This window comes from Elephas maximus, chromosome 7, assembly GCF_024166365.1.
Source record: "Elephas maximus indicus isolate mEleMax1 chromosome 7, mEleMax1 primary haplotype, whole genome shotgun sequence".
NCBI classification, from domain to species: domain Eukaryota; kingdom Metazoa; phylum Chordata; class Mammalia; order Proboscidea; family Elephantidae; genus Elephas; species Elephas maximus.
Window position 1 is genome coordinate 60597029 of NC_064825.1, and position 22967 is coordinate 60619995.

Sequence of the window (22967 nt, forward strand, 5' to 3'; positions counted from 1 at the left end):
ACTTTTCTCAGCACACTCATGCTATCCGCATCTCCCAAGCATCCCAGGTACCAAAGAGTCATCTTTGACTCCTTTTTCTCCCCACAATCAGATATTTTTAAAATTTTACATCTAATTTACACACACTTTTTGGTGTCCTCCTAAATGCTAAGTACTTTGCTGGTCAATGGGGTTTGAGAGATAACTGAGAGAAGGTGTAAGAGGATTCCTTGACTCTACAATTGTGAAGCAGCATGGAAAGGGGGCTAGAAGTGGGGGAAAGCCTAATCAAAGCATGAGTTGGAGCTTTCTCACCTTTGGTGACCCCACTTTCTAATTCTGGAGAATGTAGAAGCCTTCTGGTACACCTCCCTCACCTCCTGACATCTCCACCTTCATATTTAATACCTATATGATCCATCCTTGTCCTCTTCCTTCCTGTCCCCAAGAAAGAGGTGTACCTACCCTTTTTCAATACTCTCTGTCCTCTAAATCCTGCTCCTATCTACCTCCCTTTAGGTCTTGTTTTCAGCATCTTGAGTCTATCTTACTTTCTTGATGGCTTCACTTTAAACAAGGGAAGACTAAATTCTTCCTATTCTAAATAAAGGCAGATTAGATCCTGCCTCCTTTATAAGTTTTTGCCTTTGTTATATTCTCTTTATAACTAGATATCTCAAAAAAGGTGTTTGAAACTTAGTGCATCTGATTGAACAAACTTTTGTTGATGAAATGAGCTAATGAACGCACCCTATCCACTTCTCAGTATCTAGTCTTACTTCTGCCCCCATCTTTTTCTAAAACAGTTCTCCCTATACCTGATATTCACATTCTAATCACCAAGTCAGAGGACCTCGCTTCAGTATTTTCATTGTACTCATTCTAGGACTTTCTCTTTGCTGACTGTCTCTTCTTTCTCATACTCTTTAAGTACATATTTAAGAGAGTAAATTTAAAGTGTTTCCCTAGTAAGTCCAATCAATGTCTGTACATCCTCAGACAATTTCTGTTAATTTTGCCTGTAAATGGGCTTTGGATGCGTTATCATTTTGTTGTTGTTGTTGTTTTTGAAAAGGCGCATTTTATTTTAATATTTTATTGTGATTTTGGAGAAAATTTACATAGCAAAGTAGGGTCTCGTTTAACAATTTCTATACATATTATTCAGTGTCATTGGTTACATTTTTCACAATGTGTCAGCTTTGGCATTATTTCTATTCTGGTTGTTTTGTTTTTATTAATCTAGCTCTCTCATCCCCCATTAATTTCTCGTCTTCGGTCTAAGTTAAATGTTGACCACTGGGTCTCATTTAGATGATTGTTCAGAGCTGCAGAGTGCTAACGGGTGATATTATTTATTTTATTAGCCACTCTGTCTTTTGGCTGATAGGTGATGTCCAGGAGTGATTTTAGTTCTAAGTTTAAGGAGTATCCCAGGGCAATAGTCTCAGGGTTCCTCTAGTTCCTACTGGTCCAATAAGCCTGGACTTTTTCAGGAATTTGAGTTTTGTACTACATTTTTTACCTATTCTATCTGGGTCCATGTATTGTGTCCCTGATCAGAATGGTGGGTATTGGTAGCCAGGCTGTTTGGTTCATCTGGTCTCAAGGTAGATGAGGCCATGGTTCGTGTACACTACTAGTCCTGCAGACTAGTTTCTTCTTTGAGCCTTTGGTTTCCTTCTTTATCTTTTACTCCAGGTGTGTAGAGGCCAATAATTGTATCTAAACTGACCATTTGCAAGCTTTTAAGACCCCAGACGCTACTCACCAAATTAAGATGTAGAACATTATTTTCTTGAGCTATCTTACACCAGTGATCTATTTGCCCACCAAGACTATGGCCCTAAGCCCTCAAACCCAGTAACTAAACCCCACAAGGTGTTTGCTTATAGCTAGGAAGTATCTATAACTGTGTCCCTTATGTGCTTTATTTTATATATGAATATATACACAGCACACACAAATATGTATATACATTTGCCAAAAAAACACGTATACATGCACAGCCATGTATTCGTATGTGCTTACCTATACATATATAAAGATACATATCCACTATATAACCACACACATATTTTAGGTGTTATTACTGTTTACTGTTGTTGCAGAAGTGAATATGTTGTGTCTTTTACCAAAATCATCCCTTCTTCACGGGTACTTTTTAGTGTCATCTTTTACCTTGGTCAAGGTGAGCTGACTTCACCCTTATTCGGTATTGCCTTACCCATCACCAAAACTAACAAGTGTCTACTATGGAGAAAGTGATTTTCCTTCCTTCTCCCTCCCATCCCTGGTAACCAACAAAGAATGTTGCTTTGTGTATGTATACCTATTCTTGTCTTTTTATATTAGTGAGATCATACAGTATTTGCCCTTTTGTGATTGACTTATTTCAGTTAACATAATGTCCTCCAGACTCATTCGTGTTACACTATATTTTGAGAAATCGTCATTTTTCTTTACGGCTGCATAGTATCCCATTGTGTGTATGTACCACAGTTTGTTTATTCATTTGTCTGTTGATAAGCAGTTAAGTTGTTTCTATCTTTTTGCTATTGTGAATAGCGCTGCAGTGAACATAGGTGTGCATATATCTGTTCTAGGTTATATACCTGGGGTAAGATTGCTGGATAATAGGGTATATCTATTTATAGCTTTACTAGGAAGTGCCATATCATTTTCCAATTTACAATCCCACCAGCAGTGGATCAGGGTTCCAATCTCTGTGCAACTTTGCAAGCATTTGCTGTTTTCCTGTTTTTTGATCAGTACCATTTTTGCACTGGTGAGATGGTATCTTATTGTGGTTTTGATTTGCATCTCTCTGATGGCTAATGAATGCAAGCATCTTTTCACACGTTTGTTGGTCACTTGACTATTCTATTTGGTGAAGTGCTCGTTCATGTCTTTTGCCCATTTTTTGATTGGGTCGTTCATCTTTCTGTTGTTGAGTTGTTGTAGTTTTCTACATAGAGATTAGGTCTTTATCAGATACATCATTCCCAAAGATTTTTTCCCAATCTGTGTGTTCACTTTTTACTGTTTTGATAAAGTTTTTTGGTGAACATAAGTACTTAAATTTTAGGAGGTTCCTGTTATCTAATTTATCTTCTGTTGCTTGTGCATTTGTGGCTGTGTTTGGTAATCTATTACTGGAAAAAAAAAAAAAAACAGGTCCCATAGTTCTGTCACTATATTATCTTCTAGAAACTTTATAGTTTTGGCTTTAATATTTAGGCTTTTGGTCCATTTTGAGTTAGTCTCTGTGTATGGTGTTAGGTGTGAATTTTGTTTCATTTTTCTGCAAATAAATATCCAGATTTGCCAGAACCATTTGCTAAAGAGACAGCTTCATCCCCATGGGATGGACTTTGAGCCCTTGTGGAAAATCAGCTGCCCATAAATGGATAGATTTATTTCTGGGTTCTCAATTCTATTCCACTGGTCTGTATGTCTGTCATTGAATCAGTACCAGGCTGTTTTGATTACTGTGGCTGTATAGTATATTTTGAGATCAGGGAGTGTGAGACCTCCTACTTTGTTCTACTTTTTTAATATGCTTTGACTATCGAGGGTAATCTTTTCTTTCCCTATAAATTTGGTGGTATGTTTTTCCTTTTCAGCCAAGGATATTGCAGGAGTTTGAATTATGATTTCATTTTATGTATAGATCACTTTGGGTAGTAATGACATTTTCACAATATTGTCTTCCAATTCATGAGCATGAAATGCTTTTCCATTTATGATGCTCACTTTTAGTTTCTTGCAGTGGTGTTTTTATAGTTTTCAATTTATAGGTCTTTCACATCCCTGGTTAGGTTTTTTCCTAGGTATTTTATCCTTTGGGGAGCTATTGTAAATTGTATTTTTTTCTTGATTTCCTTTTCGGAGTTCTCCTTGTCAGTATAAAGGAACCAAACTGATTTTTGTGTATTGATCTTGTACCTTGTCAGTCTGCTGAATTCTTCTAACAGATCCAGTAGTTTTAATGGGAAATATTTAGGATTTTCTAAGCAATGTATTGTGTTGTCTACGAATAAAGATAGTTTTACTTCTTTCCAATATGGATACCCTTAATTTTCCTTTCTTATCTTATTGCTTAGACTAGGACTAGCATTACAATATTTAACAAAAGTGGTGATAGTTGACATCCTTCTCTGGTACCTATTCTCAAGGGGACAGCTCTCAATCTTTCTCCAATGACAATAATGTTGGCTGTTCGTTTTGCATATATGCCTTTAATTATGTCAAGAAATTTCCCGTCTATTCCTATTTTGCTGAAAATTTTTACTAGGAAAGAGAGTTGGATTTCATCAAATGCCTTTTTTTTGCACCAATTGAGATAATCGTGTGATTCTTTTCCTTTGTTTTATTTATGTGGTGAATTATATTAATTAATTTCCTAATGTTGAACCATTCTTGTATTCCTAGTATGATTATCACCCAATCATGATGCATGATTTTTTTTTTTTTTTGATATGCTGTTGAATTCTGTTGGCTAGAGTTTTGTTGAGAATTTTTGCATCTATATTCATGAGGGATATTGGTCTGTAATTTACTTTCTTGTGATATCGTTCCCTGGTTTTGGTATCAAGGTGATGCTGGCTTCAGAGAATGAGTTGGGGAGTAGTTCTTCCTTTTCTATGTTTTGAAAGAGTTTGAGTAGAACTGGTGTCAGCTCTTCTCTGAATATTTGGTAAAATTCCCCAGTGAAGCCACCTGAGCTGAGACTTTTTTTTTGGTTAGAAGTTGTTTGATGACATCTTAAATCTCTTCTTTGTCATGAATCTGTTTAGATTTTCCACCTTTATTGCAAACTGGGAATATTTAAATTCTATTGTGTTATCTCTGGAATTCAGATTCTTCCCCCTGCTGTTTTTTTTTTTTTTTTTCTTATTTGCTGCAGGTTGTAGTTGTTGGTTTAGTGACTTTTCTTAACTCTTTTTGTAAAAACTGTATTTTTTCTTGTGTGTGGTCTCTAAAGTCTCTTTCTTTAGCATGTGCTTGACTTGTGTTTTCACAGAGATTTCCTTGAGTGCCTGGAGCCAGAAAAGAAAAGCATACTCGTGCAGTTTTTGCAGATTGGCTTGGTATTGGGGCCTACCTTTGATGTTTAGCCAGGAAGAGACAAACTCTTGGCTGCATTTATTTTGAATGAGGTTATCTGAATATGTTTGAGGGCTGGTGTAAAACAATCCGGAGAGGAAGATAGATTCAAGATATGAAAGAAAGGTCATTGTAAGAACAAGGGTCAAGGAAGTGTGTGGAACTTCTACATTCTCTAGCAAATCAGAAAGTGAGACCACACGGTAGAATGAGAGACTCCAATTACTACTTGTTTCTCCCGCCTCCTAGACCATTCCTCGGGTTGCTGCAGGACCTCTGTAACCCCATTTTCTAGCAGAGCACAGGGTACATAGAATGTGATCAATAAATGTGTTTAAGTTTGATGAAAATAGTTGAGCATATGGTGTCTGATTGTGTGGGGTGAAAGAAAGAAGCCAAAGATGACTATTTGGAGCTTCAGACACTGGAAAAGAAGAAGAGGAAAGGTTTGGAAAGCAAGTGGTGAGTGCAGTTGGGGACATCCTATTTGATCTACCTGCATGAGAAACTCACTCAGTTTCTGGTGAAGACCACATCTCTGTGTTAGGCTGCCCTTGGACTGACTCTCCAAATATATATCTTCATTCCCGCAGGCCCTAGATACTCAACTTTCTTCTCTTCTCTCCTCAACTGCCTACCAACAACCCCTAAACATTTGACTGCCCACAGCCTGAAGGGCCATTTCCTTTCTGTCAAGGCTAACAGTTTTCTACAAATCACTAGAGACACAATGACAATGATTTTGGGTGCAGAGTTCTATCTGTGGACATCTGTGAATAGAACAGAGTTCTATCCTGGTTGCTAATCATATTGTTCATTATTATTGATTTTTTTTGTTGCTTGTTTGATCAGTTACTGATAAAACTGATGAATCTTTCCTCCATTTATTGTAGATTATCTATTTCTCCTAGTAATTCTGTACTTTTCCTGTTTATACATTTTGAGACCATATTACTAAGTAAATACAAATGTTTAATTGTTATATATTCTTAGTGAATTAAAATGTTTATCACTATAGCACAAGATTTTTGTCTGTCATGATTTTTTTAAATTAAATTCTACTTGTCTGATAATAATACAGCTAGCTGCTCAAGCTTTCTCGTGGTGTTTGTATTCATTCTTTCACTCTCACACTTTCTGTATCCTTATGTTTTAGATATGAGTTTTGCAACTAGCAAAAAGTTGGGTTTTCTTCTTTAACTCATCCTGATAATCTTTGTCTTTTAACTGAAGCATTCAGTACACTTATAATTGATGTAATGACCAATATATTTATGTTTGCCATTTTACTATGTCCTTTCTATTAGAGCTACCCATTCTATGTTCCTTTTTTTTTCTGCTTGCCAGCTTTTGGGTCAATCAAATATATTTTATTATTTCATTTTCCCCATGTTAGTGTCACATTTATACACTCTTTTATTATTCTGTTTAGAAGCTATACTAGAAATTACAACATGCATCCTTGATTTATAAAAGGTACCAAAGTTAATTGAAGCTTTGACCCTCCTGCCAAATACCGCAAGGACCTGGAACACTTTAAATTCACTTAGCTACCCACTCCAACTTGTATGTAATTGTTATCATATATTTTAAACTACATCGGTGTATGCATTCATTTAAATTTTTCTATATATGTATTCTTTTTATTGCTCATCAGTTAATCCTACATCTCTGACCTTCCACTGATGATATTTTCCTTCTCCTGAAGAGCATCCTTTAATAGCTCCTTTATTGTGCATCTCCTAGTGGCAAATCCCCTCAGTGTTTGTTTTAAGGGTCTTGAAATATATTTCACCCTGTATAGAACTCTAAGTTGTCAGTTATTTTCTTTCGGTGCGTTAAAGATTCCATTCTACTGTCTTCTGGCTTCCACTGGTGTTGTTGAGAAGTTACTTCTCTCTCATTGTTAGTTGTTTGAAGGTAAAGTGTTTTTCTTTGGTTACTTTGGTTTTGTTGCATTGTTTTGTTTTTCTGCAGCCATTATGATGTGTCTAAATGTTAATTTCTTTTCTTAATCATGCCTGGGCTTTGTCAATGCCTTAAATACTGTCTTTAATTTGTAACTTAAATCTTGTCTTTAATTGATAATGTTTAGTCACTATTGCCTCCCATGCTGCTTTTGCTCCATTCCTTCTCTCTTTCTGGAATCCATATTATATTTTAAATAGTCTCACTGTATCCTGTATGGTATACACATATGAATATATGGATTGTTGCTTTTGAGCTTTGTTCTACTTCTTAATTATCATTTCAGCTGTATATAATATGCTTTAAAACCCATAGATTGAGTTCCTACTTTTGGTCATTGTATTTGTTAGTTTCTGGATTTCTAGGGTTCTCATTCAAATCTGCAGTGTCACTTCTTATTATTTCCATTTTCTAGCTGAAAGATTTAAATTATTCCTGTTTTTACTCATGTCATCATATCTCATTTGCCTGACCATTTTATATTCTGGCTACTTTTAATGGGATTTAAAAATTATTTGTAAAAATAATTTGAGAATTAGATATTTTTTATTTTCCTCATACAAGAATGTTCATTTGCTTCTCTAGGGTGCTAGAGGGCACTTGCAATCTGGGATTATTTTAATGAAATTTTAGGGCTTGAGATATTCTGAACCTCCAGTAAAAGCAAAGATAGCTACACTCCTTCTAAGGCTGGATTAAAGCTTGTCTTACAGTTCAGCTGTTTGTGATCTTAATGATAAATGTGAATGATTCTTCATGGGAAGGCACTGGATTCCAACTTTTGTTCCCTAGCCTCCCATACTTTTCTGCATATCATCCCTTCTGGATTAGTAAATCTCCCCTTAATGCCAAGCTCATTTACTTCTTCTATCAGGTAATTTCTACTATCTGGAAAAATCTTCTCTCATGCCTACTATTTAGAGTTGGTCACGTAATTCCTACTACATAGTACAATCCTTGAGGGTTTAAATAATTATCTGGAAAATTTATCTACCTACTTCAGGTACCCTCAGTTGGGAAGGGTGGTTTCATTTGCTTACTAAAAACTAACCATTTGCTTAGAGTGGCATTAAAGTCTAGGTTCAAATTTTAGTGACACTGAGACAGAAGAAAAGCACAAAATTGGAATGACTATATCGAGGATGACTTAAGGTGAACTGAATATTATGACAATCCAATTAAGACATAATGAGGACGAAATATAAGGAACAGCAGATGAGGGAGTGGGAAAAAAAGAGGCGATATCAAGGAGAAATTTGTGAGGAAAAATTGAAGACACGGAGAATTACCTTTATGTTAGGGGAAGTTGGACACCCACTGGCCTGGAAGTATAGTAATGTGATTCAATGTGACAAGAATCACAGGAAGAAGGGAAACCTAAATAATTTGTGAAGTTGTGACATGTGAAATCTCATTTCATCTGCTCTCCAAAGATATGACCTAAAGAAATTGGAGGGAGAAAAATAACACTGACAAATCATTGAATACAAGAGTGAATTTGAATCTACACAGGCAGATTAGGATGGTATTACTATAAAGAAACTCATGTAATAAAAAGTATTAACTAGGGGTAAATAAAAAGCAGGAAGACAGCAACAGATATAATGCAGATTAGAAGTACATTTAGAAGGTCATGAACACAAACAAAGGGAAGGGGTCAAAAGGAAATAAAGATCATGAAAGTTCCCAAAAGAAGTGACAGAGAGATAGGAAGGAAAGTAGTCAACAGAGGTCTGACAGTACCTAGTAAAGAAAGAAAATAAATTGGTGGTATCACTCTTGTTTTAAGAATAAACATCACGCTATCAAACACATACATAGTTTTAAACCCAAACGCTCAGTTCAACGGTCTCCATGTAATTTATTCTTGGACAGGAGGTGCCAAAAGCCAGATTGTTAATTACAACTCACCATGGCAACAAAAATGGCAATACATATTGAGAACACCCAGAATGATGTCTTAAATACACACACAGACAGACACAAAGCAATAACAAAATATATTTGTTGTAATAATGATTGGAGGGAATGGGAAAGCCTTGGAGACTTGGATCCTTACTAGAATCATAATTTTGGCCAGGTGGCTGACCCATTTGAAGGTTAGAACACAGTTGGACTAACTAAGTGTCTGTTCTCCCCACAGTCATGGACACAGCAGAGTCCATCCCTGATGAACACCTGCTCAAAAGAGAAAAGAGGCAAGATCTCCAAGAGATGCTGACAGAAGTGGGGCTGGCTGCTGAGTACTGGTTGCCCACACTGCAGGAACAACTGGGCGTGACCTCTGCCCAAGCTTTACAACACCTAGAAGAAAAAGACCTCTTGAAGCTAAAATCCCAGGCACAACATTCTTGGGAAACAGGGGCCCTGGAGAAACTGCTTAATCTATCACACTCAAATAGCCTTTCAAAGTTACAGGAGTCTCAGAAGGAGAAGCAAAAACAGGCACAGCAGGAGCTACAGGGGCTGAAGGACTTCGTTTCAGAAGGGAGGCAGCAACAAGAAGAGACAGAGAGGACAAAAGAAGCACAGCTGAGGCAGGCAATGGAGATCCCAAGACAGTACTGGCCACCCCCCAAGGAACCTCTAACGGAAGTCATGGAAAACACGTGGAAACATCTCAACCTCATGGAGTGGACATTGCCAAAGAGGCAAAACCTCCCAGATGGAGATCTGGTCAGATGGGCATCTGGAGGGCTAGCCCTGCAGGGAATTTATAAAACCAAATACCAAAAGGACCTGATAGAGAAGAGAGAGGAGCTGCTCTGTCTCCCCAAGAATTTCTCAGTCTTTGGCCCTCAGCAGGGTGCCCAGATGGAAACAAAGGAATTTTCCTCTTCTCAAGCAGAATCTATGTTCACCCGGTCTTTAGAGAAGCTGGGCTTCAGTGTCATAGCCTCAGTCAACGGTGGAGGGTGGGGATTCAGCCTGGAAGCAAATATGGATCACAACCAACATTCAGAATCTCAGGAGAGCCAACAGTCACATTCTGAGCACTCTTATTTCTGCACAATCAAGTTCAGCTATATCCCATTGGCCTCTTGCTACTTTCCCATTGACCAGCTCCAGTTCTCCAATGCTGCTCTGCAGGAACTGAAATGCATTGAAGACCTTCTGGGACAACCTGAAGGCCCAGACACGCTCCTCTTGTTGAGGTGCCGGACAGAGGCCTTTTTCCACAAGTTTGGCTCTCATGCTAACCAGGGCCCTCTGCACCTGGGAGGAATCTACTGGTGGAAGGCTGTTTCAGAGGGTTTCCAAAGTGAGCAGCTTGCAGAAGTGAAGCAGCAGTCAGCAGAGGCCCTGGATATTTATATAAGGGGCAGCTACAGTGGCATTGGAAAGAAAATTGCTGCAGGTGTGAACGTTTCAGACTCTCATTCAAAAATGGCCTCTCAGAGCATAAACTTCCAGAATCTCCAAACCAAAGTCCAATTATCTGTGACTCACACAGGTGGTCCACCAGAAGCAGACGACCTTGCCCAGTGGAAAGCTGGGCTTATTGCCAGCAATCAAACCTGGTGTGTCATTGACCGGGGACTTCAGCTGGTGCCCATTTGGGACATCATCCTCTCCAGCCACAGAAGTGATTTTAAGGATCCTCTTCTGGTGGCTAACTGCCTGAAAGACAGCTACACTGCTCTGACTGGCCTCACTGCCCAGATTCAAGATGGAGAGGAATTCCTCAGTGCTGTTAAGGAAGCTAAGGTTTTCCTAGAGGATGTGAAATCCTGGGAGGTATCTGACCTTGAAGAACAACTTAAAAAAGTGATAAACTTCATGCAAATATTGAATCAGAAAATTAAAAATTATGATACCTGGATTAACATATGCCTCACAGATTGCAATATGCAGAATTTTCTGGTGAACATTGTCAACTCTTGCAAAGAATCTTCCACTCATAATACTAAATTTATTAAGTCGCAGTTGCGCCTTCTCCTGGATCCTCACATCTACAGAGTAACAGACTTTCCTCAGGCTCACTCCATCATGCAGTGGATCTTCCAGTCAGAATCACACCAAGAGCAGTTCAACATCTCTCATTTTTCTGAATTAATTAAAACCCTAAAAGATATCCAGAATGACTTCATGGAAATAATGATCAAATCTGAGTTGCAGGAAACAGTAGAGGACGCTCAAAGAAAGGCCACTTATGAGGTCAGCTTGTCTCTCAATGCCTTCTTGGAGAACCTTCGAGAAACAGACCAGCCAGACACACAGCTCTTACTACTTTGCATTGCATCTGGTGCAGGATATCATGTGGTGAACAATACTTTTCAGTATCTCCTGGGGTTTGATGAATTAGACTACCTGCTGCATGAAATGCAAACAGCCCATGATAAATACCAGGAGCTCAGAAATCTTTGCAGCTACAGGGCTCAGGCATTCCTGGTGCTCACAGGGCTGACAACCACAGTTGGAATCACAGCTATTTCTGAAGAGGAGAAATCAAAACGCTTGTCATTAATGAGACATCATATGGAACAATCACTCTCTAAAGAAGTTGCACATGTTCTCACCAAACTTGGGGCACATCACAACTGGGAAAACCTAGAGAAAGACTTGCAATTGCTCATTGATGGAGATTATGAAGCCACTGTATCTTCTCTGCAAATGGAGGACATAAAAAAACAATTGAAAAGTCTCAGCCATACAAATAAACAGCCCCATGTGGCAGATGATAATGGAAATAACAGAACAAAACTGATAGAAAATGGAGCCTTCCTAAGCTTGCTACAGCGTCTAGGACTAGAGCATCACTACCCAAAGAGGCTGGGGAGAGCTGACTTCCATCTGATTTGTAAAAACTCTGTATACAACACACAGCCCAGTTCTGAACAAGAGCTTCCATTTTATTTTCTGCAGAAGCTGCTGGTGCTCGATTATGAGCTGAGATACCTAGTTTTCAAAGATGGTAGAAACACAGAAGGCCCAGTTTATCTAAGCCAGGGAAATGAGGCTTTTGACCCATATGAAGAGATTTTTGAAGACAGTGACAATGCCATTAATCCTTCAGCCCCTAATCAGAGATGCCGCATTCACCCAATGGATATTCAGATGGCAATTTATCACTGTGCAGACGATTTGGCCAGGCAATATATTTTAGCCAAACTTTCCACTTGTCAATTTGCCCTTCCTCTTGTGGTGCCCAATCCCTGCTCTTCTCAGATTGAATTCTCTCTCTGGTCTCTCAGTCAAATTAGACGAAGTTGGCAGCAAGCAGGAAAATCAGCAAATGGGAAGAACAATTACAAGAATATGCAGATGTGTCGTGTATCTACCTCCATTGTGTCCTTCATTCGAGTTGGAAATGGCTTCTCTGCTTCCAAATCTCAGATCATGAACTCTCTTCTCAGTAAACGTAAACACGATGTCTTCTTTCACAGACACTGCAGTGGGAGCAGCAAAGACTGTCTCCTGATGGAGGGTGTGGTAGAAATCTGCTGGTTCTGTCCAGGGGGCAAAGATAAGGACAGATTTGACAAGTGTGTGACCTTCACCAATCTCCATGGAGATGCAAAGGAACATGAACAACAGCTCACTTTTCTGCAGGAAGTCTCTTCTCTCATTGTGGTCCTCATGTCAGCTTCTGATAGCAATAAAGAAAACCGAAAAATTGTTTGTGACTTGAGTCAGTCATCAAAGCCTTTGATCTGTTTGCTCGATGACAAAGAAAAAAAAAGAACCAATAATTCCAGCCAGAAAGTGAGAATTGGGATCAAGAACAGAAATGAGGCAGAATTAACAGAAGAGCTCACGTGTACAATCAGACGTTTACTAGAGCTATCTAACACAGCTCTCAGCTTAGAGGACTGTGCCCCTATTGCTCGTAAGCAAGGCTTCCTAATAGATGAAGACCAGAAGGATTGCACAGAAGCCAAAGAAAAGGCACAGACTCTAAATGCCCTCTTGGGAGAAATGGAGTTATCTAAGATAAAGGAAAACTTACTACCCCTTCAGGGAAAACTGTGGCACCTTTGGTGTAAGAAGGACAAAGAACTCTATCATCTCAGAGAGAAGGGGAACCGGAGTATTGAACAACATAAGAGTGAGATTGAGACAGACAAACAAAGAATACGACATAAGCAGTTGAGGAAAGCCTTTCCTCTCAATGCTTTAATGAGATCTTTCCTTGAAATATTGCAAGATCATTCAGAAACCCACAAGAAACTCTACTTCCTGCAGTGGTTAAGTGTGTTTTTGGACAACCTGAGTGTAGTGCACCTGGAAAAACTGCATGAGATGCAAAGTTCTTTGTGGTCACTGGTACAAACTGAGAAGCAAAAGGCACCAAACAGCAACTCCCTCAGACACTGGCAGGATGAGATAGAAGCCATCTCAATGAACATTACTGACCGTACTTTGGGAACTGAGCACCTTCTCAGAGAAGTTGGACAGATCTATGAAGCACTGGAAGAAGCTTGCTCCACAAGTGATGCCCTTTTTCTCTCCCTTCCCCAAATTGCAGCTGACCTGATGATATCTGGGGTTCCCATTGAGCTGATGGATGGTGACACTTCCTATGTCCCTCTGAAGTGGGTGGCAGCTGTTTTTGACAAGGTCTCTGAGAAACTTGGAGACAAACGGCTATTTGTACTCTCTATTCTTGGGCTACAGAGCTCAGGAAAGTCCACCCTTCTGAATGCACTTTTTGGACTGCAGTTCACTGTCAGTGCAGGGAGGTGTACCCGGGGCGCCCACATGCAACTCCTAAAGGTAGAGGAGTCATTCAAAGAGGAACTTGGCTTTGAGTTTGTCCTTGTTGTAGACACAGAAGGACTTCGGGCACCAGAACTCAGCACCAAGTCACAGAATTGGGATAATGAGTTAGCAACCTTTGTCATTGGACTCGGAAACTTGACTCTGATCAATATTTTTGGAGAGAATCCATCAGAGATGCAGGATATTCTACAAATAGTTGTGGAAGCCTTTCTTAGGATGAAACAAGTAAAAATCTCCCCAAGTTGCCTGTTTGTCCATCAGAATGTGGGAGAAGTTACAGCTAAAGACCAAACTATGGAAGGACGAAGGCGGCTAGAGCAGAGACTAGATGAAATGGCAGCAACAGCGGCTCAACAAGAACAGTGCTCGGATGTAACCTGCTTCAGTGATGTCATTAAGTTTGATGTCAGCACTCATGTGTACTACTTTGCTCACCTCTGGGATGGCAATCCGCCAATGGCCCCTCCTAATACTCATTATAGCCACAATGTCCAGGAGCTGAAAAGCAGAATTCTTGGGACTGCTAAGAAGGAATCCAGGGGCACCATTATGAAGATATCAGAAGTAAAATTCCGAGTTCAAGATTTATGGAGGGCTCTCTTGAGTGAAAACTTTATTTTCAGCTTCAGGAACACCCAAGAGGTCATGGCCATGAGCAGACTGGAAACCATGTATAACCACTGGACCTGGGAGTTAAGGAGTCATGTGCTGGGCTTGCAGAACAAGCTGTACAACAAGATTCAGAATGAAAAAATCCAGACACTCCGAGCCAGGGAAGTTGAAGCTCCAGTGACAGAAAAATATGACACCATTAAGCAAGCCCTTGAAAAATTTTTTAATGAAGACCCAGGTAATGAAACATTGGTTCAGTGGAAAGCAAGTTTTGAAAATAAGTTGAGAGTTCTTAAAGAGACACTTGTTTCAGATATCAAAAGGAAAGCTGAGGGACTTATTTTTTTAAAGAAAAGCCAAGAAAAACTCGATGAAAAAAAGTCAGCTTATGAAAATGACATCTTGGAAAGAAGCAGACATTTGGCTTTAACTGTAAAGGGTAAGGAACTGAGTGAGGAAGATCTACACAAGAAATTCAGTCAACTTTGGAAAGAATGGGTCTGTGATGTAGCCTCAACCCTGCCTCCTGCCATCGAGCCTGACATTGATGTGGATTCTGAAAACATTCTTTTAGAATATTTCAATAATAAGAAAAACATAGTGGACATTTTAAACAATAGTTCTGAAGAGATGTTTCAAATTAAGTATGATATACATATCGAAATGAGGCAGACTATGTTAGGATGGAGAAGGTCAATAGAGACCTATGATGAAGAGTCCATAAAAATGACTACTAATTACATTTTTTCAAGATTTACTGAAATTATTCATAATGTTAGAAGCCAACGGCGTGATTACAATCCAAGTTATTTCTATGAAATCTTGAGAATGATAGAAGAGGAGGTGACATCTGCATCCACTGAGGAAAGCTACACATTCACAAGTAGATATAAAATTGACTTATCTTTGTGTTTGTTCCAAAGAGCATCAGAGATTTTTAAGCAGGTGCACAGGGAATTCAAGAGAGCCAATGATCCTGTAAACTATCTGGAAAGCAAGAAAGATGATTTCTTCATGAGTTTTAAGATCTCCTGCCAAGGAGCAACTTCCATCAAAGCGTTTGTTGAATTTCTGTGGCATAAGCTCATTCCCGCTATCTCCACCACCATATGGAATAAAATGCCCTCTAAAATGGCTGGGGATATACGAGCTACCTTCCCTGCATTCAATGGGAACAGGGTTAATCTGGAGAAACACATTCTCATCTGTCTAGCAGAAGAAGAAAACTTTGATAATTACTGTGAGTACCTTCATAATCCAAAATATTTCTTTAGGAATTATATTGAAAAAAATATTCGAATATATTTTTCAGGCAAAGGAGGTGAAAAAATGAAGACTTTTTTAAAAATCAGTTTAGATGACATAAAAAATGTCATACTCTCTGCCATTCATGAATCCACTGCAATAGTTAAAGGTAAAAGAAGTACTGCATCTGAATGGTTGGATTTATTCTGTGATCACTTGGAAAATAACTTGGTCTTTCCACGAAAAGACTTGGTAAGCATTGAACATCAGGAGATAAATGATATTCAATTTTTCAAGGAAGTAATGAGTGAAGCTTTGGATCCCGCAATGGAAAGAGTAGAACAGAATTGTTTGAGTATGTCTGTAGAGGAAATGGTTCCTGAAATTGAGAAAATGCTGTCTGAGCATCTCTGTGGTTGCTGGAAACAGTGTCCTTTCTGTAGAGCAGTTTGTACGAACACAATTCCTGCACATGAAGGAGACCACAGTGTTTCTTTCCACCGTCCTCAGGCTGTGATTGGATCAGGGTGGTGTATGAAAATATTCAATAAGTGGGCTAAAACAAAGCAGTTTGTCATTAATACCTGTTCTAGTTTGGTAGCAAGTGATCGTTTTTTGCTTTTGAACAATGGCTCTGAAATCCTGTATAAGAACTATCGACAGAGAGGTGGGGATTGCGCCCAATGGAGTATCACCCCAGACTCATCCATGCAGCCATACTGGAAATGGTTTGTCTGTCATTTCAGATCAAACCTAGAAGAAAAATATCAGAAAAGATTCACAGGTATAGGTAAAATCCCTGATGCATGGGCTAAAATCACAAAGCAGGATGTGCTGGATGACTTAAAAAAACAATAATCCTCATGATCACATGAAAGTTGTCATACTCGGACAATTCTAAACACCTCTTCTCACAATGAAAACTTTTTATTTATTTTGAAAATGGAGCATATAAAAATAAATCAATAACAAACATCTCATTAAGATAAGATTTCTGGCAATGAATCTTATTTTTCTCTGCTTTGCCTCATTTTAGTTCTTAAAAAATTTGTTAAATTGTGTAATATACAATAAATATTTAAAATACCTGTTTATGTTTTAAAATAATCATTTGAATGATGCTCCTATATTAGAAAAGATTACATTTACAGAAGAAATCTTACATATTCGAATCTGGGAATTTCTAAGACACAATTATATAACATTTCAAAAATACCAATGTATGAATATCAAATCACAAGTATTAGCTAAAAATCTGTTTTCTCTTTTTGATGTAGTTTTTTTTTCACAAACAGCTTGTTTTTGCCTACTGAAGAACTGAAGCAAAAATTGCTGTTAATCCTTAAAAGGAAAGAAAAAATCGTGGGAATTCATGGTTTCAAAGCATATGATCTTTAGGTGACCAGAATGGAGTCTGCACTTATTTGGAAAGATAACTGTTATCAAGTAGACACAGAATATACACAGAATTTAACGATTATCTTTCCCTTCTGTAATCTCTTAGCGGCTCTTCCCCTGTGCAAGGTAAAAAGAGGAAAGATTCAGAAAATAAAAAACTGAGAAAAGAACATATTGATTCTCAGCATGAGAGTTTGAGTGACAACATAGAGCTATGTACAAATCTAAGGGGAACTAGATTCGGGAAGAAGTTTGAGGATAAAGGAAGAAGTATCATTTTAATCAAGTTTTTACACAAGTTTAGAATTTGATTAATGAAAAATAATGTTGATTTTTTTTTTAAGGACACAGTTAAAACAAAATCTTTCCTAATCATTAAATTGAATTAGACTCCAGCTTTTCAATAAAATCACCTTTTTAAAAATTACAAAGCAGAAAAAAGCTCATCTCCGAATTATGCTCATGAAAGTTTTTCATACCATTTGAGCAACAAGATCATGACCACAACAACTATCAAGCACAGCTGAAACCGGCCAAGGGGCAGAGACTAAAGGAATACATTCTCCAGGGCCACATCTCAACATCTAAACAATCAGAGATAGTGGCTGATAGGAGATTCTCAAGACCTGATCTACTGGAATTCTGATGTGTTGGAGAGTTTCTTTATTCTGGACATACAGGCATTCTTGGACTTCCTTTTACTAGTATAACCTATACCTTCCCTAAAGCAGATGAGACAGCCCAGGACTGACAGTGGATCCTCCAATGGGAACAGTAATGGAAGGACTTGGGTTCTTAGAGATGGGAGATAAGAATGCTGATCCTTTGGCTCAGGAGAAACAAATGATTCTGCTTCTTTGGTCCCCTCAAGGGGCTTCAGTGTTTCTCACAATCTGTTTTAGGACATGTAGCAGCTATGGAAAATCCATGTCTCCCGCAGCAATTCATGGAGGCAAAATATTTATGAGGGAGAAACAAGGACTGCTTAACAGTGTGGTTTTCCCTCTGCACTTTGGAAGAGGAATTCTGGTGAGATGAGCAAGCACTTCCTGATGTAATAAAGTTGGAGTGATGTATAATTGTAGTTAGAAACAAAGCCCATTTCATAGGAAGATGCCTGTCTCCCAGTGTCAGTAAAAAAATTCTCAGGAGGCATTTTGGGGACTGGAGAGATTAAAAAGGCAGACCCAGAAGCATAGCTAGGGTGGGGAGTACAGGACATGGTCAACATTTGTAAACGTAAAATGGTGACATCCTAGCTGTTATGCCTATGATTTGCAACTTATAGTGACCCCATAGGGTTTCCAAGGCTATAAATCTCTATGGGCCCCTCAATACGAAAGCAGGAGTATAAAATACAAACTAGGATCCTTTTTCACACCTGAGTTACCCACCCTGAACATGATTGTGAGCTCCACGAAGGCAAGAAATACGACTTTGTTTTCATCATTGTATCATTGAAAACTATACAATACTCAATAGACACATGTTGAACAAAATAAAGGCTACTGTTTATAAAATCTGTTTTCTGAACTCTATTACTTACGTTAACTAAAAGTGTCAGAATATAATATATAAACTTTAATTTTCAAGCCTGAATTGGTATAAAATTTTAAATGCCTTTGGAAAATTAAGCATATCGTAATAAATTTATTAGACTTTTTGTGTGGACATATCAAATTTTCCCTCATCAACCTCAAGGTGAGAGAAGTAAATAGGGAACAGGGAAGACTTAGGTTTACTCTGCAAAAAATCAGCTCAGATACATATTTAGAGTAGAAAATGTCGATGAGAAGTGGTCATCTGACTTGAAATAATTGAATTTATGCCAATATTAAATTATTATGTCACATTCATTCCAATTTTATGGAGATAGGCAGATCACAATGTTCCCTGGATTCGTAAAGCTGTGTTAAGCTTAAACACAATAAAACAAAAACCCCACTGGCTAACAGCACCATCCTTCACTGAATCTATAAAGAAGTATTAAAAATAATTTAATGTCTATCATTCAAGTACCAGGGATACTTGAAGGCATTTTTTAAATAGTTAAAATTAAAAACGGAAAAACTGTAAAATCTAAAATGTAGAGTTATCTTCTTTTAAAGAGCCCAAGCTAGCAAATAAAAAGTGCCCATAAGTGTTGATGATTATTATTCATCATAAAAAATGCATTTCAAAGTATTGATGTCTTTTGGTACAACGTCAATAGGTACAAAGTCCTACATGTAAGCAATCTACCCAAAGTTAAAGGTATCACACCCAATACTTCAGCTTTTGTAAAAAAAAAAAAGGAACAATGAATGGGTTTCTAAGAGGAAGGAAAAAATAAAGTGAAAAATGAGCATATTTTCATAAGCGAGTTATCCACGGTGCTAGAAAGCATAGGAATAGAAATAAGCTTTCCCTCAAGAATTATTTTTTGTCATCCCCTAGTTACAACTGCTAAATAAAAACAGGAAGGTAAAGCAAGCAAACAAACAAAAAAATCCCTCTGATATAGTGACTAGATCAAGAAAGAGGTTCTTTTAGTAGAATATTAGAGCAACCTAAAAAAAAAAAAAACCTAAAGCATGTAATAATTGGATGCAGAGTTTAATGCTTCATGGTCTCTCTGTCTTCTAATTCTCCCAGCAATCCCATAAGTCATGTACAAAGATAATAATGATGGCACACAAATTTGAATTGAGACTATGACTCTAGGTCACTGCACTTAACCGCTACATACATGGCTTCAAGTTACCTAAGTAGTAATGACAGCAGTAGGTGAGTAGAAGTAATAGTAAATCAGCTGCTCTAACTCACAAGATCTACTCTGGCATTAGTGAATGTTCCTATAGTGAGAAATTACATAAGCAATATTAGAAAAACAAACACAAAGAAGTTATCCAGCTGCTATATGATGGGTCTGGGTGAAAATCACAGCCAAGGTGAATGCACAGTCTTCCTCTCTTTGCCACACATGGTTAGATTGCCAGGGATGGATTTTGTGTAAGAACGTGAACTCCAAATGGATATGATCTCCTAGGTATCCAGGTCCTAAGAGATGCAGTCCAGATCTTATGATAAAAAAAAAAATGGAGATTTTCAATGAAAAGTTTTGAAGGAGGTCTCCCTTTCTTTCAGGGTACCGGGAAGGCGGCCTGCCTTATGATTCCCATTCATCCCCCTAAGGTGAGGTCTTGGGTTCAGTGCGTTCCCCGATAGGGTTGCTGGGAACTGGGTCTCTCTCTTCCAGTCCCTTCTCCTTGTCAGAAATGGCTTCCTCCCTGTTCTGAACTCATAGCAACTTTTTCTGTCTCCATGACTATGCATGATTAGTTAATTGTACTAATTTATCTTGTAGCTGGATGCGAAAAATTTTTATGCTGTTTGCCTTTGACCAAAGGCACGCTCCTCTTACTCCCTCTCAGTTTTTGCATGCAGGCCAGTTCAAATATCCCTCTAGTTTATGCTACGTAATAAGCCCCAGGCTCTGAGTTCCCCTTTGTTCTCTTGCCCATGGTGCATTTAGTGGCATGCATGGGAGTGACCAAACATCACACCCTTAGATTTGGGGAGAATTTTGGGAGAACTGGCTCTTGGTAAACTTTACTACATTTACGGCCTTCCTGATTTCTATAACTAAAAAATGCATGTGACCACATCGGTGAGTAGACTCAGTTATTTGTTTTGATCCAAAGATGCCTGCATTGTTAGATTTATTTTACTTAGCACATTGCAAAGGGCAAAGATCTAAAGATGAAAAGCAAGTCTAAGAAATGAGGAATGTAAAAACTGATCCAGTAAAGGAGTTTGTGTTTCGTGGTATTATTCTTGGACTGCAGGGCAATCATATGAAGCATTCATTTTTTTTTTCCACTTTATACAAAATTATGATTCCCTTTAATCACCCAAGGCTTCAGTAAGCCTTGATGTAACCATGCAGATTTTTACGGCAATACAAAAACTGACAGGTGAATAAAGAAAAATTTAAGCACAAAATTACTCTCTCAACGATTACCGTACTGTGGAAGCCACAGTCTTTTGTAGGGTTTCCAGATAAAAAACAAGACAAATTTCTACATCTTATATTTCTGTTTGTGAAATTCTAAAACCCTATGATTATGGCATTCTATGAAGTAACCAGAATCAAAGTGAGTCATGGCCCAAAATTAGGTTGAGAGAAGCCACAAAGAAGATGTACTCCAGAGAACAATTAGGGAGCAGAAATGAAGGAATCCCCTTTCTCCTTATGTACCAGATGATGGTGACTCTTCTATTTTTTTTAGTATTTTTTTTTTTTTTTTAATTTTTATTGTGCTTTAAGTGAAAATTTACAAATCAGGTCAGTTTCTCATACAAAAATTTATATACATCTTGCTATATACTCCTAATTGCTCTCCCCCTAATGAGACAGCACACTCCTTCCTTCTACTCTCTCTTTTCATGCCCATTCCTTCAGCTTCTGACCCCGTCTGCCCTCTCATCTCCCCTCCAGAAAGGAGATGCCAACATAGTCTCATGTGTCTACTTGATACAAGAAGCTCATTCTTTACCAGCATCATTTTCTATCCCATTGTCAAGTCCAATCCCTGTCTGCAGAGTTGGCTTTGGGAATGGTTCCTGTCTAGGGCTAACAGAAGGTCTGGGGACCATGACCACCAGGATCCTTCTAGTCTCAGTCAGACCATTAAGTCTGGTCTTTTTACTAGAATTTGGGGTCTGCATCCCACTGCTCTCCTGCTCTCTCAGGGGTTCTCTGTTGTGTTCCCTGTCAGGGCAGTCATCGGTTGTAGCCAGGCACCATCTAGTTTTTTTGGTCTCAGGCTGATGTAGTCTATGGTTTATGTGGTCCTTTCTGTCTCTTGGGGTCATAATTACCTTGTGTCTTTGGTGTTCTTCATTCTCCTTTGCTCCAGGTGGTTTGAGACCAGTTGATGCATTTTAGGTGGCCGCTTGCTGGTGTTTAAGACCCCAGACATCACTCTCCAAAGTGGGATGCAGAATGTTTTCTTAATAGATTTTATTATGCCAATTGACTTAAATGTCCCCTGAAACTGTGGTCCCCAAACGTCCATCCCTGCTATGCTGGCCTTCAAAGCATTCAGTTTATTCCGGAAACTTCTTTGCTTTTGGTTTAGAACAGTTGTGCTGACCTCTCCTGTATTGCGTGTTGTCTTTCCCTTCACCTAAAGCAGTTCTTATCTACTATATAATTAGTGAATACCCCTCTCCCACCCCCCTCCTTGTAACCATCAAAGAATATTTTCTTCTCTGTTTAAACTATTTCTCAAGTTCTTATAATAGTGGTCTTATAAAATATTTGTCATTTTGCTATTGACTAATTTCACACAGCATAATGCCCTCCAGATTCCTCCATTTTATCATATATTTCACAGATTCATTGCTGTTCTTTATTGATGCGTAGTATTCCATTGTGTGAACACATCATAATTTATTTATCCATTCATCTGTTGATGGGCACCTTGGCTGCTTCCATCTTTTTGCTATTGTGAACAGTGCTGCAATGAACATGGGTGTGCATATATCTGTTTGTGTAAAGGCTCTTATTGCTCTAAGATATATTCCAAGGGGTGGGATTGCTGGTTTGTATGGTAGTTCTATTTCTAGCTTTTTAAGGAAGTGCCAATCGATTTCCAAAGTGGTTGTACCATTTTACATTCCCACCAGCAGTGTATAAATGTTACAGTCTTTCCACAACCTCTTCAACATTTATTATTTTGTGATTTTTGGATTAATGCCAGCCTTGTTGGAGTGAGATGGAATCTCATTGTAGTTTTGATTTGTATTTCTCTAATGGCTAATGACCCTGCACATTTCCTCATGTATCTGTTAGCTACCTGAATGTCTTCTTTAGTGAAGTGTCTGTTCATATCTTTTGCGCATTTTTTAATTGGGCTATTTGTCTTTTTTGTAGTTGAGTTTTTGCA

General features: G+C 38.4%; 2 protein-coding genes across 3 annotated transcripts in view; both read left to right on the plus strand.

Moving 5' to 3' along the window:
• The window catches only part of LOC126079306 (interferon-induced very large GTPase 1-like), a 101354-nt gene extending 84750 nt beyond the window's left edge, over nucleotides 1-16604 (plus strand). For both annotated transcript variants that reach the window (XM_049890234.1, XM_049890235.1), the window contains one exon: nucleotides 9200-16604. In XM_049890234.1, coding sequence (XP_049746191.1) covers nucleotides 9202-16494 — 7293 coding nt within the window. In that variant the 5' untranslated portion in view covers nucleotides 9200-9201 and the 3' untranslated portion in view covers nucleotides 16495-16604. The remainder of the gene's footprint in view (nucleotides 1-9199) is intronic.
• Nucleotides 1-22967, plus strand: part of LOC126079308 (interferon-induced very large GTPase 1-like) — a 223474-nt gene that overhangs the window by 68971 nt on the left and 131536 nt on the right. The gene's annotated exons all lie outside the window — the stretch shown is intronic.